General features: G+C 34.7%; 2 protein-coding genes across 2 annotated transcripts in view; one reads left to right on the top strand and one right to left on the bottom strand.

The window, feature by feature from the left end:
* LOC142336137 (surfeit locus protein 4-like) overlaps positions 1 to 17154 on the bottom strand; it is a 229081-nt gene that overhangs the window by 142430 nt on the left and 69497 nt on the right. The window lies entirely within an intron of this gene.
* The window catches only part of LOC142336131 (echinoderm microtubule-associated protein-like 6), a 143222-nt gene that overhangs the window by 78314 nt on the left and 47754 nt on the right, over positions 1 to 17154 (top strand). Inside the window, exons 16-20 of the mRNA XM_075384709.1 lie at positions 4871 to 5130; positions 7489 to 8071; positions 8291 to 8450; positions 11844 to 12165; positions 12331 to 12488. Of these exons, the coding sequence (XP_075240824.1) occupies positions 4871 to 5130; positions 7489 to 8071; positions 8291 to 8450; positions 11844 to 12165; positions 12331 to 12488 (1483 nt within the window). The remainder of the gene's footprint in view (positions 1 to 4870; positions 5131 to 7488; positions 8072 to 8290; positions 8451 to 11843; positions 12166 to 12330; positions 12489 to 17154) is intronic.

Here is a 17154-nt window from a genome sequence, read left to right on the forward strand (position 1 = left end):
CCCATCAGCACCCTCATGGATAGTTACTGACGAACAACCGCTCGCTAAAAACACGCAAATTTATACAAATTTTCACAATTTTTTTCAAGCTTTTTAAAAGCCGCCCTCATCTTCTCAGCCGGCTATTAAAGCGCTCCTATTTTTTTTACTTCGTCGAACTTTTTTTCGCTTTACCCTTTTGCCGCTTTTTTTGCGTGAAATCTTTTTGACTTCTCTAGGCTAGTTTCTCTCTTCTCTCGTTCTGCTAAAAGTGAATTTGAACACCAGTTGCTCAGCAAAGCAATTCAAAATGAACAGAGTCGGTATAAAAAATTGAAGTCAGAAATAGAAACGGGATAAACCCATAAAGCCCAATTTTAGATGCCCGCTATTTGAACGTCGTTCCTATAAGTCTTAGTTACCACCTCTAATGCTTATTGGTGTTGATAGTAGCCCCTGTAGCCTCTCTCTAAGAAACAGAAGTATGTTCAACTACGAAATGCCATCAAAATAAATCGGACTTAAAAAATATTTTTGTACAAAAATCTTTTTTTTTCAATATCTTCTATTCGTACAATCCTAATCATGCTTATTGGAATCAACGGCGGCTATTTTCCGGCAATCTGCCTGGTATGTTTTTAAAATTTTTGTCATTTTTGTAAAGCTTTTGTCAAATTTTTGAGTTATATCAACCTTAGATGTCAAGGAACCCACTCTATGGTTTGATAATATGTTACTGCACAGTTTCTATTGGTAATAAAATGGTTTCAACATTTCAACTTCGCGAATTTTTGCAATTTTTTGAATAAACCTGCAAGTTTTTTCAAGGTTTTTGAAAATTTTTGTCGGTTTTTAGGTTTATCCAGCCTCAAGAGTCAAGGAGCCTCCTCTAGGGTTTGATGATAAGTTACTCTATAGTTTCTAGACGTAATAGATTTTGTTTTCAAGATTTTAACATTACGAATTGTAGCATTTTTTTGAAAAATAGCATTTTTTGAAAAATAGCATTTTTTTGAAAAATAGCATTTTTTTAAAATTTTTTTAACATTGTCATTATTCACGATTTTTCAGCCTCAGTAATAAGAAAATTGCTTAAGGGTTTGATAATATGTGGCTGCGTATTTTTTAGTGGTAATGCAATGGTTTTCAACTTTTTAATATCACAAATTTTATCAATTTGTTTTTACAAAACTTGCAATTTTTTCAAGTTTTTGACAATTTTTGTCATTTTGTAGGTTTATCTAGCCTCAAGAGCCAAGGAGCCTCCTCTAGAGTTTGATAACAAGTTATTGTATAGTTTCTAGATGCAATGGATGATTTTTAAAGATTTTAACACTTAACGAGTTTTAGCATTTTTGAAAAATTTTTGGCAGTCTTCACATTTTTAAATTGTCATTTTTGTAAGGTTTTTCCAGCCTCAAGAGCCAAGAAGCCTCTGCTTAGTTTCTAGAGTTAGTGGAATGCTTATCATTTTTTTAATGACTCGAGTTTTAGAATTTTTTTGATAAGTTTTAATTTGAAAAGTTTTTGACAATTTAAAATCATGTTCCAAGTGCATGGATCTTTATGAGCCAGTGAAACTGTTTAAGGCTTGAAATAGGCATACTACATGGTCTCTTGAAACAATGGAATGTTCTGAAGATATTATTATCACGAATTTTAGCAAGATTTTGTTAAAATTTGCAATTGTTTTTTAAAATTTTTGTCCTTTTCAGAGTTTAACGATCATTACAGGCCAACAAAGCTTTTCAAGTCTAGCGGATGGATTACATAACAAAAATCCAGAGACAAAAATGTTTTTGAAATGTTTCTGTACTGCGAAATATGGAAACTTTTCTTTGGAATTTTGCACTTTCAGTTTTCTATATGATTTAGTTACAAACATGTTTAGAAAACTTGAAGTTGTAGAGTCGAATCTCAGAAAAAATTCCTAGCTCTCTCGCTCTCTCTGTGTTGGCTGGCGTTTCTTTCCTTCTCTGTGTTATATGGCGTGATGTCATCGTCTATTACCCTAATCTCATGCCCCTTCAATCAAGCTAAAGCTAACCTCATAACCCTGGCTGGGTACTGACGAAGCCAACAGCTCGCCGGTCGTTTGAGAGCAATTCGCCCGACGTTAGTCGTTTATGTTTTAATCTTTCAAATCGAAGGAGTTGAAACTTACGATAAATATTGAAGTTTAAACCTACATTTGCCCAATGGTTGCGTTTCTATTTAGCGGGTGTTCCTCGGGTTTTTCCTAAGGCCCATTTGTAAGGAAAGGATTGATAGATTGATCAGTAAAGGCGATTTTCTGATTGCTCGGTGAAAGATAAAATTCGGTTTAATAAAGGAAAAAACAATTTCCTCTAATACACGTAAGAATAAAATGCTAACGGTTAAGAGGCAATGTACAGTTAAGAATATATCATTATGTAAAATTGAAAAAGAAACAAAAAATTAGTTTAAAGAACTGAACCTTAATTAAGTAAAAGCGAGCTAAAAATTTGCTTATTTTTTATAAACAGCGTGGATTCTACAATGTAAATAATAACTGAAATAGAATGCTTTCAATGACATCTTGATTATCAATTACTTTTTGTCCTGCAAAAGTTCTTTCCGAAAATGTTCTTTCAATTCTTTTGCAAGAACGTTCTCGATGTTGTTTTATTATAGCTGCGAAGCTGTAAGATGAGCGGAGTTATATTGCGGTGCTCTTGGTTTTTACAATCCAAGAATTGGATTGTATTGGTTCTCTGTCTTTTTTTATTTTTGTAAGATGTATTCACACCTGTTTTCATGACTTTGAGCTTTCAAAACGGGATAAATACGTAAAGCTCAGCGGGCATCAAGTTTCATTAGAGGACCTTAGCCGCTTTTTGTTGTCCCTCAAGCACTCAGAGAGGTGAAGCTACTGGGAAGGCCGTAATTCAAGATTAAAAGGTCATTTTTGGGAGTTTTTGAGCCTAAAATAATGAAATTTTTAGCACTTTTTCGTCATTTTTTGGATTTTTTGTTAGACCAGTCTGAAATTGAGGTTTATTGAAATTGATAAAGGTCCTTTGCAAGACGTAATTGCTTTTTACGATCACTTTAAGAGCTATATCTATTGCTACTCCCAACATAAACACGGTAATTTATACTAATTTTTTCAAATTGTTTGAAAATTTTTGTCTTTTTTTGAGTTGTTTCAGACTTTGATGTCCAAAAACCTCCGCTGCGGTTCAATAATAGGTTATTGCATAGTTTCTAGTGGTAATGAAGTGGTTTTAAACATTTTAACTTTGCGAATTTTACCAATTTTTTTTTTATCAATTTTGGTTTTTTTTTTCAAACTTTGTCATTTATTGTCATTATTATAGGGTTTGCTAGTATGTTACTGCATAATTTCTTGGGGCAATAAAATAGTTTTCATTCTTTTAATTTTGCAAATGTAAGGAATTTTTTTAAATAAAGCTTGCAATTTAAATTTTTCGATTGTTTTCAATTTTTTTTTATTTTCTGTCATTCTCTGAGTTTAACTACCTTTACTGGTCAACGAAACTTTTTAAATGTTATAGACGGTTTACAAAACAGAACTCCAGATTAAAAAAATGTTGACTTTTTTTATAGCCCTATTTTTGGAAATTTTCTTTAAATTTTCTCTTAATTTTTCGCTGCATTTGTCATATTTGTCCAGTTTATCTACTTTTAGTAGCAGATTCATCTCTTTCCAGGTTTTTGCGTGAGTTAATGTGTATTTTGAATTGAGTCATATATGGCCTTCAGGTTAAAACCTTCAAGGGTTTTAGCAATGATCGTTTTTTTGTTTAATTTGTGTGATTCTTTTAATTTCTCAACTTTTGATATTTTGTCTTGTTGGCTGGGATTGTTCAATTGTTCTGCTGGTCAGGTTCCTTAGGTCTGTCTTTCATTCAATTACTTGGGTTGTGTTTCAGGACTTGTCCTGCTATGTTTTTTGTTTCGTCGTATAACGCTCTTTTTTCGTTTTACATTTGTTCACACAGCAAAGTTGAAAAAGTCAAATTTTCTGAATGACTTCTTCCTCTCACTAACGGCATTTGCGCGCGTGACGTCATTTCTCACTTGCTTTAGCAAAAGTTTTTAGGTTATATGCATGATTAGACTTTGATCATCCGTGACTTACCTCACTCAATAAAATGACTTTTGCACTTTAAAACTTAAAGTTTAATTTGAATTTATTTAACGTCAAAGGAACTCATTTGTGCAGTAAAGGTCCCTAATAAGAGGCTTCCGCGGAATGATTTTAACAAGCTTTATTAATTTATTGCTGAAGGTTTTTACCTAGTTTTTTGAGCGGCGTCGACTTTCAATTTAGATCTGTAACTGTTTCTATCTCTATTATATGGCACGCAGGTCTATTCTTTCGCAGCTATTCCGAAAATCTGCCGGCTATGTTGTTTGATATTAGAAGGTAAATTATTATACATTGGAATGGCTTGGGCAGCAAAAGATCAGCTAAAAACTTAATGTTCGTTCTTATATCAAACGTAACTTCCTTTGAGCTGTCATGTTTTATTCTCATTGTAGAGAAAAATTCATTTTTATATGCTGGAAGATGGTTAATGAGTAAGCGACAAAAAATATTCTCCGCAAAGATACTTCAAGAGAAAAGAAACTGGTAAAATCTTTACGAATTTTGAGATCTGTGGACCGATCGTACTTTCTATCAAAATGCAATTGTTTTTCCGAAGTTAAGATTAATGTGTTTTTTTAACTGAAAGATCTGGCGAGCAAGTGCCTTTGGGAGGAAATGAGTTCGCATGGCGTGTTAGCGTCTTTCGTTCATGTATGAAATTTGACTTCTGTTATAAGCACATATAAATAATGCTTTTTAGAAATGAGAAAAATTTTTGAGCAATAGAGTAGTCTTCTAGGTAATTTATTTTAGAAAAACTGCTGATGGTGACATCTGGTGCCAAAGAATTGCTTTTCTTCGAGGCCCCAAGAGGCAAAAGAATTTCACTGCGTAACGAAGCTGTAGAATCTACTCCATGGTCTTCATGGAGCTGTGTGCTGGGTCACTGTGTGGAGGGCATTTGGCCACCAAGATGTGACGTCACTGATGTAAATGCATGCAGTAGATGGGATAATTTGATCGCCACTGGAGATGACTTTGGATTTGTAAAATTGTTCAATTTCCCGGCTAAGGTAAACTACTGAAATGCTGCTATATGATTTTTTCCTTAAAATAGGTATATTGCTCCCTAGTCAATCCTTACATCTTACTTTTTACTGCTTCTGAAATTTTACTGTCTCAATTCGCAGATCAAGCGAAGTTTGTAGCAATTAAATTATTCGATTTTTCGTACTACCAACTTTTCGCCCGATCGTTTTTTTCGTCTGACATTTAACTTTTCGTCCTCAAAAACGGAGGTCTTTAATTTCTGTTTGAGAGCCTCACGGATCACTGTTCTCTAAGTATGCGATTCACGAAGACATAAATAAGTTCATGGTGTGGAAGTTCTTCGACAGCTCGCCAGTGGTTTAAGAGCAGGTTACCCGTTGTTAGTCAGTCATGTTTTTTTGACAAAACAACTCTAAAAACTAGCTCTTTTCTCTTTGAAAACTCAACTTTGATACCTGTTTCAGTTGCTTAGAGGTAAACGTCAATCTTCACGTCTGGAAAGTAAACGAAAAATATTTTTAAAGTCGTAACTGAGCTTAGAAATTTTTTCCAATACCTTTTATCTTCGGGCATCTAATGATAGTTTCCAAGCGATTTGCTCAATTTATGCGCATTTGTATTTTATGAGCATATTTAAAAGTGTGATTAAGTGAGAAAACAAAGATGAAAACTTGAACAAAACGCGCACAATAACTCTGTGCTGGAGAAATTTCGCATCTTAGAGTTGGAGCTCAACTTTGTTAGTGCATATAATTAAATGCGATAGCGAGGTTGTTGTTGCTCTCATCGTGGTTTTTCATCACCCGAAGATGATAGAAGTGATTTTTAATTAGTCGTACTTCGTTGAAACGTGACGTTAAAGTCAGTGCCGCGCGAGAGAACAAGTTTCGATCAATATGCTGAATAAAATTATTTTCAATTTTATTCAGCATATTGATCAAAACTGTTGTTATCTCGCGCGGCACTGACTTTAACGTCACGTTTCAACGAAGTGCGACCAATTAAATATCTCTTCTATCATCTTCGTGTGATGAAATAAGCGAGAGCAAAAATTTGTTTTAAAGATGGATCCCCAAGAGTCGGAAATTATACAATTTTTGTTTTTAACCAAGTATTAATTTTTCTTGTAGACGGAATTTTGGAATATATAGGCTCACTGTTCGAGTTTTTTTGCCACTGTTAAGAAATTGAAAAATGGAAAAAAATTCGAATTTTGTGACTCCTAAAAAACTTATTTTTTCAATCAAGTTTCTCATGAATTTATAGCTTTGAAATTATCAATAAATTTGGTTTTCAAAAGGCAGTTCGTTTCAACGTAAACAAATTTAAATAACTTTTTCGACCTATTTTCTTTAATTGGAAGATATGCATCTTCTAGTCGAGCATTCTCCAAAATCTTTTGAATCTTAAGTTCGAAGTTTAGATATCAGGACACATTTTGGCGGACCCGTTTTAGAACCATAGTGACTAATTTTTGGCAATCTGTTCTTTCATGGCACTATGCTATTGCCGCCCGTGATGCCAATTGTTGTTGCATTTTTTGATAATTATGAAGTGAAATATATTTTTCAAGCATTATTGTTTTTTGTCTGTTTGGATATCACATAAGAAAGACGGTTTTCGTTAGTTCGTTTTTTTTGGTAGGTTTAGGTATTTGTAGGGTTAATTTTTTAACGGAACTAATGGAGAAACGTTAGTCCTACTTTCCGTCGGAGAGAAATTTGTAGGACATAAATCGGTCGGGCTTCTATCATTTTCTCATTTTTTTAATTTGATCGGTTTCTGCTCTCGCTTGTGAAAACGAAAATTAATTTTGAAGTGGGGGGGGGGGGGCATTTCGTTCGTTGGGAATGGTGTTTTTATGAATACTACAAAGAATGTGAGAGTTTGTTTTAATCCGTTTTTTAGGATTTTGAACACATAGATGACCCCACGCATCAGATTGGTCCCACTGTCACCTATTTAAGGGTATTTGAGCATACTGATTCAAATTAAGTATCATGCAGTTAAGTAGTGCATGCAGTTTAGACCTAGTGAAAATTCAAAGAGTTTACTATAGCTGCGAAGCTGTAAGCTGAGCGTAGCTATATTGCGGTGATCTTGGTTTTTGTTGAACCGATAGAGCAATTTTATTGATCTTTTCATGGCGCTGCTCTTTTGCTTTTGTTGCGTGCTGGCATTTCTTAAACTAATAGGCGGTGAGTTTTAAGCTGTACTGTGTGATAATTTTTCTGTTTAAATCTAATGTACATACATGTTATGAACATAAATCAGTGATAGATCAAAATGAAGTCTAAAATCGATATTGTTAAGACCCAGACCAATTCTGTCAAAATTGAAATCTGTTTGGTAGTCGGTTGGAACAACCCCTTCTATTTTAGGGAAAATTCTGCAAGTTTAAGCAGTACGCTGGCCATTCAGCACATGTCACGAACGTCCGCTGGACTCCAGATGGATCTCATCTCATCTCTCTCGGTGGTGCTGATACTTCAATAATGGCGTGGAGGAATAAAAAGCATGTTAATCCATCGGAAGAGGCTGCCTACACTGATCGCTCTCAGGCAGGACAAATGAAACGCGAGGCTGATTCTGGCGACAGTGATATCTCGTTTGGCGACACGGAGCCTGAAGGCTATGACAGCGATGTACAGAAGGAGTGCCTGATCGACTTTGATGCAAAGATTTACCCTTCATCTAGAGAACTCTTAAAGAACAACTCGAAATCTTCCAGTAAGGACAGTGCTATTTCAACTAATGCAATATCCCGTGCAATGCCAAAAGAAAGGCAGTTAGTGATATCGAATTCAGAGAAAGTGTCCAAGCAGGAAATAGTTGGATTCGATCTACACCACGTGATTGGCTACAGAGGCTTCGACACTCGCAATAATTTGCATCTAATCAATGATGGGAAGGATATTCTGTTCCATGCCGCAGCAGTTTGTATTGTGCAAAATGTTTCTACAGGTTGGTGGGTGTTAGTTACCGCGTAGAGTCTTTAGCTATGAGATTTTAGCTATTTTGCGTGGCCGAGCCACGAAAATAGTGCAATGGTTACCTAAAGGAAATGAATTTGCTTTAATTTGCTCAATATTTTGTACACGTAGGGACATAGCTCTACAACATAGGCATAGGAAAAAAGTTGAGAAAATATTTTGTGGTTCATATTATGATTTTAATATATAGGTGCTCAAAGGTTCTACACCGAGCATGATGATGATGTGCTTTGTGCGGCAGTGTGCCAGTTTCCGAAATTGAAACATGTGTGCGCCTCTGGACAGGTGGGAGAGAAGCCAGCTGTTCACGTGTGGGACCACATAACTATGGAGACAATCGCCATACTCACGTACGTCTCGTCGACATCCAAGGTTTAAGTTGAGTTATGCTTGCGGAATAACAGGCAAGCAAGTTCATAACTCCAGTCAGCCACATAGCCGAAAATTAGCGTGAATTTATACTACGAGGAAATAATATGAGTTAATAAAAAGTAAATATGATATGAAGTGACGTTCTATGATAAGTAACCATTCATCGGTTGACTTTTTTCTAAATGGGAGCCGAGGTAACTAACTACTGCTGAATCGCTTAAATGCCTGATTAGTAGCCGCGTCCTCAATTCTAGGCGGCTATTATAGCGCTCCTAAATTTTTACAATTCAAAGAATTTGAATTGTATTGGGGTGCTGTCTTTTTTAAGATCTGTTCACACATTTTCATGATTTTTGAAGTCAAATTGGAGTGGTGATTTTGGTCACGCCGAAACAGGAAGTGGAGCGAAAAAGCGAGTGGTTTTGCGGCGAGAATTTTTTTCGCTCTAATTTTAAAGTAGAGTGAGAAAACGGTGTTTGAACAAAAATTCGGTTTCTCGGTAGTGGGTTTTGTTCACATGCGGCAATTTCACTTTGATTTTTACTGTTTTTTTTCGATTTTTTGGATCGGATTTTTTCTAAATAGTTTTCCCAATCCATTCATAGTCCGTTCTAGGTCTAGTTTTTTGTTCAGTAAATGAAAATTCTTTGAATTGTACATCAGGACTTGTCCTGCTATGTTTTTTACTTCGTCTAACAGATTTTTGTTTCGTCTGACCGTGACTTCTTGGAATTGACTTTTTCAATGACTTACCTCACTCAAAAAATGACTTCTGAGCTCACTTATGAAACTTTAATTTTTATGAACTTATTACTTATTAAAGGTCAATAGTGTGCATCTAAGTAGTGCCAAACATATGCCCTAATTCTTGAATATTAGAGTCTTGAGTTTTTGATTTCGAATATTAATTTTGGGATTTTTTCCGTTTGTGCCCCCCCCCCCAAATATTGCCCATGCATCTGGGGGGTGCAAATAATATGCGCCCACTAAGCTGAGGGGGTACAAACGGAAAAGATCCTAATTTTGAAAAGCCCTATTAGGGCTTTCTCCTTATAGAGCTTATGTGTCTCATAAAAATGACAGTCCGAAACTAACCCAAAGAGTCTAGTGGTCTATTGAAGGGCTGGTGGTCGATCTGTCTATTTTGTTTCTATAGTTGTTTCAATTCATGTAACGCCACAAGCGTCTATCGCGGCTATTTTCCGGCAATCTGCCGGCTATGTTTCTTTAGTAGCCGCCGTCATCTTTTCAGCTGGCTAGTTTTGCGCTCCTTTTTTCTTACAACTCGAAGAGGGGTATAGTGTGAAGAGTCTTGTTTTGATTGATATTTTTTAAGTGTATTTGAAATAGGAAGTGAGCCACTTGAAAAATTGTTTAGGTCAATTTGCTTTTATTTTGTAAGAATAGAGATGGGGCAGTTTTTCAGGTATATTAGGGGAATTATTTGAAATCAATTTAGATTTTGAAACAATGTTTTCGTTTTTTTAATAGCCGCCGTCAGCCTCTCAACGGCTATTATTTAGGCGTTCTGCTTTTCTAAAAGTCGCCTTACCTTTTGATCACGTTTTTCGTTTTAAATAAGTTAAATTTTCTCGCTTGACTTCTGACTTACCTCACTGTTTCAACTCAATGGGTTTAAATTCTTTCACTCATTGAGTTACGCAATGTATTGAATATAGTCAGTCAAAAGAGCAAAATCAGAAGAAACGGGATAAACCGATAAAGCCCTGTCATTAAGTCATAGTGCAAAAGGTTATCAAAGTTCATTAGAGCGATTGCTAGATGACATTAATATTAAGTTTAATAGCTTTCAGTTTTGAAGCTGAATTAAGTATTTAAGAATCTAACTGAAACTGCACCCCAAATTAGAACGCTTTTAACCCGGAAAATTGTTTTAAACCGGTCAATTTCTATCTCTTCTTTTCTTTTACTGCTTCAATCCCAATGTGCATCAAGCGCGTCAACGGCGGCTTTTTTCCGGCAATTTGCCGGCTATGTTTTGTTTTTATCTACTCAGTATTTATTCTTTGCCATCCTGTGGAACTCGGAAAAGAAAGAATTGCCAGATCAGATTTGTTGGCATTAAGGTCGGAAAGGTATTGAGGTTATTACTGGGGGAAAATGATTGTAAATCACTTCACTCTCGTAAATAATATTTGTTACTTGTGTTTTGTTCGTTTTTGTTTTTTTGTAGTTCAGAATCTGCTCTGGATAAGACTTGGTAGCTTCTGTTAAAGTTTCTTCGGACAATTGAGCAACAGTTTTCTGACGTTGAGTAAATTTCGTGTTTTTAGTTTGACCTTTTACTTCCTTGGCGCTGTTTTTTATCTTGTTTGATCAGAATGGTTGGTTTTTGTTCTCGCGTATTGTTCGCAATGTTGAGACAAAGTGACTGATTTTTAAATTGCTTGATTTTTGTATTTCCGTGAGTTTATTTCGTTAGCGTTGTGCTACAATAGAAAAACGCAAATGGAACTTGAAAAAAATGCACCAGTTTGACTCTTTCTGTGACGTTGTAGAAGACAGATGAATGGCCAAAGACATAATTGAAAAGAATATTGAGAATTGAAATGTTTTTCGAATTCTGTGCCTTGCTGACATTGTGATAAAGATGGCCGTGAACTCATTTTAAATGCTGATTCTAAATCTTCACGCCGCGCTCACCGCACATCCCTTCAATTAATTTAACGCTAGCCTCCTTAAAGTGTAGCTAGGTACTGACTGAGGCGATCGCTTGGCAATCGTTCGAGAGCATTTCGCCCGACGTGAGTCTGCTATCTGCTATGTTAAATTGCCCCTGTGATCTTAGTCCGGTGGTCCTTTTTTAAATGTAATTTTTCGCTTGATCGATTTTTTTGTCTGACTTTTGACCTTTCGTCCTCAAAAACGGGATAAACAGGTAAAGCCCGGAGGACATCTAGTGACTGAGCAACTTTACTACAGCTTTATCTCTAAGTATGAGATTCGCCAAATTGTTTTGAGGATACAATTTCATGGTGTAAAGGGCGGTTCTTTATCTTAAAAGTTTGACCCCCCCACCCCCCAGTAACCCCCTCCCCACTCAACTCTCCTTCCAACACTCCCCTGTCCACTCTCCTCCAACCGGCGATTTGGCACGTTGAACCCCCCTCTCTCGTCCAGCAGACCTCCCAACCTTAGCTCCCACAACGCTTGACCCCCCCCCCCCCCCCCCAGAGCCAACTGCTCGTACGAAATCCGATCAAAATGCCGCCCACTTTAATTTTTTTTGTGAAACGCAATTTTGTTGTTTCAATCCGAAACGGGGTTTTGGGAATCAATGGCGGCTATTTTCCGGCAATCTGCTGGGTATGTTTTTGTTTTCTCTCCCAGCGTTTATACTTGCCTTTCAGTGATGGGCATTCTCGTGGCGTGTGTATGTTGGACTTCAGCAGCAGTGGTCGATATTTATGCACTGTTTGTCTGGACTCCCAACACACTATCGTTGTGTGGAAATGGCAGGAGGCGCTTAAAGTGGCCTCAGTGCCAACGGGATCAACCAGAGTCTTCTCCGCCCAGTTCAGACCCGATTCTGATTCTCATTTTGTGTCTGTAGGCGAGCGGCATCTTTCATTCTGGACAGTGGCTGGATCTGTTCTAGTAGCGAAACGTCCACACATTCCGAAGAATCTTAACTGCAAGAAACAAACAATGCTGTCAATAGCTTTTGGCAGTGTAAGTGAATTATGCTATTTTATTTTGTCTGTTATGGGTGCCTGCAAATGTTTACGAATTCTGTAATTTACATTCTACTATTTGCCTTTTCCAATAGTATCTTGAATTTTGATTTGCAATAAATTGGATGCAGTAATAGGATGTAACTTTCGAAGTGTGTTCCAGGATAATCTGACGTTCACCGGTGCAATGGACGGGGACATATATGTGTGGAGACAACACGTACTCAATAGAGTTGTATCCAAGGCGCACAAAGGGCCTGTCTTTTCCTTATTCACCACTCTCAAAGATGGACTGATCGTGTCAGCTGCTAAAGATAGGAAGTGAGAAATGTTAAATTTTTTGGTGTTTTTCATTTCATGAGTAAGGACATGTAATTAGTTGACCGTTATGATGCTGAGACGGGTTTGTCCCTAGAAATGTCCCGAGAATTTGTTTATGATGATCTTTATCGCTGGATCTTTCTTTTTGAAATAATTTTATGATGTCCAACCGTTTCACCATTTGATTTATGAAAACAACTTTGTCACTGACATATTTTTGCTTATAAATTTTTCTTTGAAATATTTATATGATGACCAACCGTTTCACTATGATTTCTGAAGCAACTTTGTTGTTGCTGGATCTTTATGATGATCTTTATTGCTGGATCTTTCTTTTTCTTTGAAATATTTCTATGATGACCAATCGTTTCACCATTTGATTTCTGAAAACCGCTTTGTCACTGACAATTTTTTTTGCAAATAAATTTTTCTGTAAAATATTTATGATGACCTACTGTTTCATCATTTGATTTCTGATGCAACTTTGTTATTGCTAGATCTTTATGATTATCTTTATTGTCGGATCTTTCTATCTCTTTGAAATATCTTTATGATGACCAACCGTTTAACCGTTCGATTTCTGAAAACTACTTTGCCACTTATGAATTTTTTTGCTAGTACTTTTTTCTTTGAAATATTTTTATAACCAACCATTTCACCATTTGATTTCTGAAGCAACTTTGTTATTGCTGGTTCTTTTTGATGATCTTTTTTGCTGAATCCTTCTTTTTCTTTGAAATATTTCTATGATGACCAACCGTTTCACCATTTGATTTCTGAAAACCACTTTGTTACTGACAAATTTTTTCGCTAATAAATTTTTCATTTAATTGTTGACCAACCGTTTCACCATTTGATTTCTGAAGCAACTTTGTTATTGGTTGATCTTTATTGCTGGATCTTTCTTTTTCTTTGAAATATTTCTATGATGACCAACCGTTTCACTATTTGATTTCTGAAAACAACTTTTTCACTGACGATTTTTTTGGCTGATAAATTTTTCTTTGAAATATTTTTTTGATGACCAACCGTTTCACCATTTGATTTCTGAATACAGTTTTTTCACCAACGAATTTTCGCTAAAAAATTTTCCTTCGAAACATTTTTATGATGACCAACCGTTTCACCATTTGATTTCGGAAGCAATTTTGTTATTGCTGGATCTTTATGATGAACTTTATTGCTGGATCTTTCTTTTTCTTTGAAATATTTCTGTGATGTCCAACCATTTCACCATTTGATTTCTGAAGCAATTTTGTTATTGCTGGATCTTTATGGTGATCTTTTTGCTGGATCTTTCTTTTTCTTTGAAATATCTTTATAACGACCAACCGTTTCACCATTTGATTTCTTAAAAACTACTGTCATTGATGAATTTTTTTGCTAATAAATTTTGAAATATGGGTATGATGACCAACCGTTTCACCATTTGATTTCTGAAACAACTTTGTTATTGCTGGATCTTTATTATAATCTTTAATGCTGGATCTTTCTTTTTCTTTGAAATATTTTTATGATGACCAACCGTTTCACCATTTGATTTCTGAAAACTTTTTCACAGACGATTTTTTTGGCTGATAAATTTTTCTTCGAAATATTTTTATGACCAACAGTTTCACTATTTGATTTCTGAAAACAGATTTTTCACCGACAAATTTTTTTCGCTGAAAAATTTTCGTTATTGCTAGATCTTTATGATTATCTTTATTGTCGGATCTTTCTATCTCTTTGAAATATCTTTATGATGACCAACCGTTTAACCGTTTGATTTCTGAAAACTACTTTGCACTTATGAGTTTTTTGCTAGTATTTTTTTCTTTGAAATATTTTTATGATAACCAACCATTTCACCATTTTATTTCTGAAGCAACTTTGTTATTGCTGGTTCTTTTTGATGATCTTTTTTGCTGAATCCTTCTTTTTCTTTGAAATATTTCTCTGATGACCAACCGTTTAACCATTTGATTTCTGAAAACCACTTTGTTACTGACAAATTTTTTCGCTAATAAACTTTTCTTTTAAATGTTGACCAACCGTTTCACCATTTGATTTCTGAAGCAACTTTGTTATTGGTTGATCTTTATTATGATCTTTATTGCTGGATCTTTCTTTTTCTTTGAAATATTTCTATGATGACCAACCGTTTCACCATTTGATTTCTGAAAACAACTTTTTCACTGACGATTTTTTTGACTGATAAATTTTTCTTTGAAATTTTTTTTTATGACCAACCGTTTCACCATTTGATTTCTGAATACAGTTTTTTTACCATCAAATTTTCGCTGAAAAATTTTCCTTCGAAACATTCATATGATAACCAACCGTTTCACCATTTGATTTCGGAAGTAATTTTGTTATTGCTGGATCTTTATGATGAACTTTATTGCTGGATCTTTCTTTTTCTTTAAAATATTTCTGTGATGTCCAACCATTTCACCATTTGATTTCTGAAGCAATTTTGTTATTGCTGGATCTTTATGGTGATCTTTTTTGCTGGATCTTTCTTTTTCCTTGAAATATTTCTGTGATGTCCAACCATTTCACCATTTGATTTCTGAAGCAATTTTGTTATTGCTGGATCTTTATGGTGATCTTTTTTGCTGGATCTTTCTTTTTCCTTGAAATATCTTTATAACGACCAACCGTTTCACCATTTGATTTCTTAAAAACTACTGTCATTGATGAATTTTTTTGCTAATAAATTTTGAAATATGTTTATGATGACCAACCGTTTCACCATTTGATTTCGGAAGCAATTTTGTTATTGCTGGATCTTTATGATGAACTTTATTGCTGGATCTTTCTTTTTCTTTGAAATATTTCTGTGATGTCCAACCATTTCACCATTTGATTTCTGAAGCAATTTTGTTATTGCTGGATCTTTATGGTGATCTTTTTTGCCGGATCTTTCTTTTTCCTTGAAATATCTGTTTAACGACCAACCGTTTCACTATTTGATTTCTTAAAAACTACTGTCATTGATGAATTTTTTTGCTAATAAATTTTGAAATATGTTTATGATGACCAACCGTTTCACCATTTGATTTCTGAAACATCTTTGTAATTGCTGGATCTTTATTATAATCTTTAATGCTGGATCTTTCTTTTTCTTTGAAATATTTTTATGATGACCAAACGTTTCACCATTTGATTTCTGAAAACAGTTTTTTCACTGACAAATTTTTTTGCTGATAAATTTTTCATCAAAATATTTTTATCATGACCAACCGTTTCACCATTTGATTTCTGAATACAGTTTTTTCACCAACAAATTTGCGCTGAAAAATTTTCCTTCGAAACTTTTTTATGATAACCAACCGTTTCACCATTTGATTTCGGAAGCAATTTTGTTATTGCTGGATCTTTATGATGAACTTTATTGCTGGATCTTTCTTTTTCTTTGAAATATTTCTGTGATGTCCAACCATTTCACCATTTGATTTCTGAAGCAATTTTGTTATTGCTGGATCTTTATGGTGATCTTTTTTGCTGGATCTTTCTTTTTCCTTGAAATATCTTTATAACGACCAACCTTTTCACCATTTGATTTCTTAAAAACTACTGTCATTGATGAATTTTTTTGCTAATAAATTTTGAAATATGTTTATGATGACCAACCGTTTCACCATTTGATTTCTGAATACAGTTTTTTCACCATCAAATTTTCGCTGAAAAATTTTCCTTCGAAACATTTTTATGATAACCAACCGTTTCACCATTTGATTTGGGAAGTAATTTTGTTATTGCTGGATCTTCATGATGAACTTTATTGCTGGATCTTTCTTTTTCTTTGAAATATTTCTGTGATGTCCAACCATTTCACCATTTGACTTCTGAAGCAATTTTGTTATTGCTGGATCTTTATGGTGATCTTTTTTGCTGGATCTTTCTTTTTCCTTGAAATATTTCTGTGATGTCCAACCATTTCACCATTTGATTTCTGAAGCAATTTTGTTATTGCTGGATCTTTATGGTGATCTTTTTTGCTGGATCTTTCTTTTTCCTTGAAATATCTTTATAACGACCAACCGTTTCACCATTTGATTTCTTAAAAACTACTGTCATTGATGAATTTTTTTGCTAATAAATTTTGAAATATGTTTATGATGACCAACCGTTTCACCATTTGATTTCTGAATACAGTTTTTTCGCCATCAAATTTTCGCTGAAAAATTTTCCTTCGAAACATTATGATAACCAACCGTTTCACCATTTGATTTCGGAAGTAATTTTGTTATTGCTGGATCTTTATGATGAACTTTATTGCTGGATCTTTCTTTTTCTTTGAAATATTTCTGTGATGTCCAACCATTTCACCATTTGATTTCTGAAGCAATTTTGTTATTGCTGGATCTTTATGGTGATCTTTTTTGCTGGATCTTTCTTTTTCCTTGAAATATTTCTGTGATGTCCAACCATTTCACCATTTGATTTCTGAAGCAATTTTGTTATTGCTGGATCTTTATGGTGATCTTTTTTGCTGGATCTTTCTTTTTCCTTGAAATATCTTTATAACGACCAACCGTTTCACCATTTGATTTCTTAAAAACTACTGTCATTGATGAATTTTTTTGCTAATAAATTTTGAAATATGTTTATGATGACCAACCGTTTCACCATTTGATTTCGGAAGCAATTTTGTTATTGCTGGATCTTTATGATGAAC

Source organism: Convolutriloba macropyga, chromosome 1, assembly GCF_964194025.1.
Source record: "Convolutriloba macropyga chromosome 1, txConMacr16.3, whole genome shotgun sequence".
Taxonomy (NCBI): domain Eukaryota; kingdom Metazoa; phylum Xenacoelomorpha; order Acoela; family Convolutidae; genus Convolutriloba; species Convolutriloba macropyga.